Below are 927 nucleotides of genomic sequence, written 5' to 3'. Positions count from 1 at the left end.
CGCCCCGCCCCGGGCCCGGCCGCCCGCCCCTTCCTCCTCCCTCCGGCCGCCGCGCTACTGACCGGCCTCTGCCCACCACACAGCGGCCGTAGCCCCTCCTCACACATCGCCACGCTTCCATCGTCCCCTGTGCGGCCGACCAGCTCCCAGGGACCGGGCTCCACCACAGCCTCTACAGCACGTTCGCCAGCCTAAAGCTCCCCAGGGTCCCCATCCCTCAGATTCCCGGCTCCCGGCCCGGCCGCAAGGGACGCTGGGAGCTGCAGTCCCGCCGCCATCTTGCCCAGGGAGAGCCTCAGAACTCTTCTTTTAAACTCCGGTTTGCGTTCAAGGAGCATGCGCACACTATGTGAAGCAAGGCAGCCATTTTCGAATAGGGCAAGATTCCCGTCTTCCGTCTTAAAGTCACAGAAAGAAATGAAAGTCTGGGCAGCTTTATTAAGGCCTATCGGGGCTGGGGATTTAGCTCAGCGGCAAAAGCGCCTGCCTGGCAAGCGCAAAGACGTGAGTTCGGTTCCCGGTACCGGAGAAAAACCAAAAAAAAAAAAAAAAAGACCTATGGATAGGTTAGTGTAGGAAAGCTAAGATTATAGACATAGATATAGATTTAGATTATATATGTAATGTTACCTCAGTCCATAATATAATGGAGTAAAACTATATATTTTATTTATTATGATACGTATTTTATATATTATGTATGTAATTTTACTTTCTTTTTATAGTGTAATGAGAAGATTCAAAAGGTGGATGCCTAAGTTGAGAAACTAGCCTTCCCTGAGTTCCCATGGAATTATGTCCCACAGATTTTACGGAAATGCATCCACAGAATACATTTTATAAATGTACGTGGTTGTTAAGGGTCCCTCACTATCAAATTTAGTGTAAAACTATAGATTCTTGGGAAGCATTGTTGAAGGGAAGAGT

At 49.0% G+C, this 927-nt stretch overlaps 1 protein-coding gene across 3 annotated transcripts in view; it reads right to left on the bottom strand.

The window, feature by feature from the left end:
• Angel2 (angel homolog 2 (Drosophila)) overlaps positions 1-337 on the bottom strand; it is a 16532-nt gene extending 16195 nt beyond the window's left edge. The window contains exon 1 of one of the 3 annotated variants that reach the window (XM_005374730.2): positions 63-337. In XM_005374730.2, coding sequence (XP_005374787.1) covers positions 63-121 — 59 coding nt within the window. In that variant the 5' untranslated portion in view covers positions 122-337. The remainder of the gene's footprint in view (positions 1-62) is intronic. The other 2 variants (XM_005374732.2, XM_013520031.1) reach the window with 2 other exon arrangements.
• Positions 338-927: the final 590 nt, after the last annotated feature.

Source organism: Chinchilla lanigera, unplaced genomic scaffold (genome assembly GCF_000276665.1).
Source record: "Chinchilla lanigera isolate Chin_1 unplaced genomic scaffold, ChiLan1.0 scaffold00005, whole genome shotgun sequence".
NCBI classification, from domain to species: domain Eukaryota; kingdom Metazoa; phylum Chordata; class Mammalia; order Rodentia; family Chinchillidae; genus Chinchilla; species Chinchilla lanigera.
The sequence above is the reverse complement of the archived record's forward strand: the minus strand, read 5'-3'. Positions and strand labels throughout refer to the sequence as shown.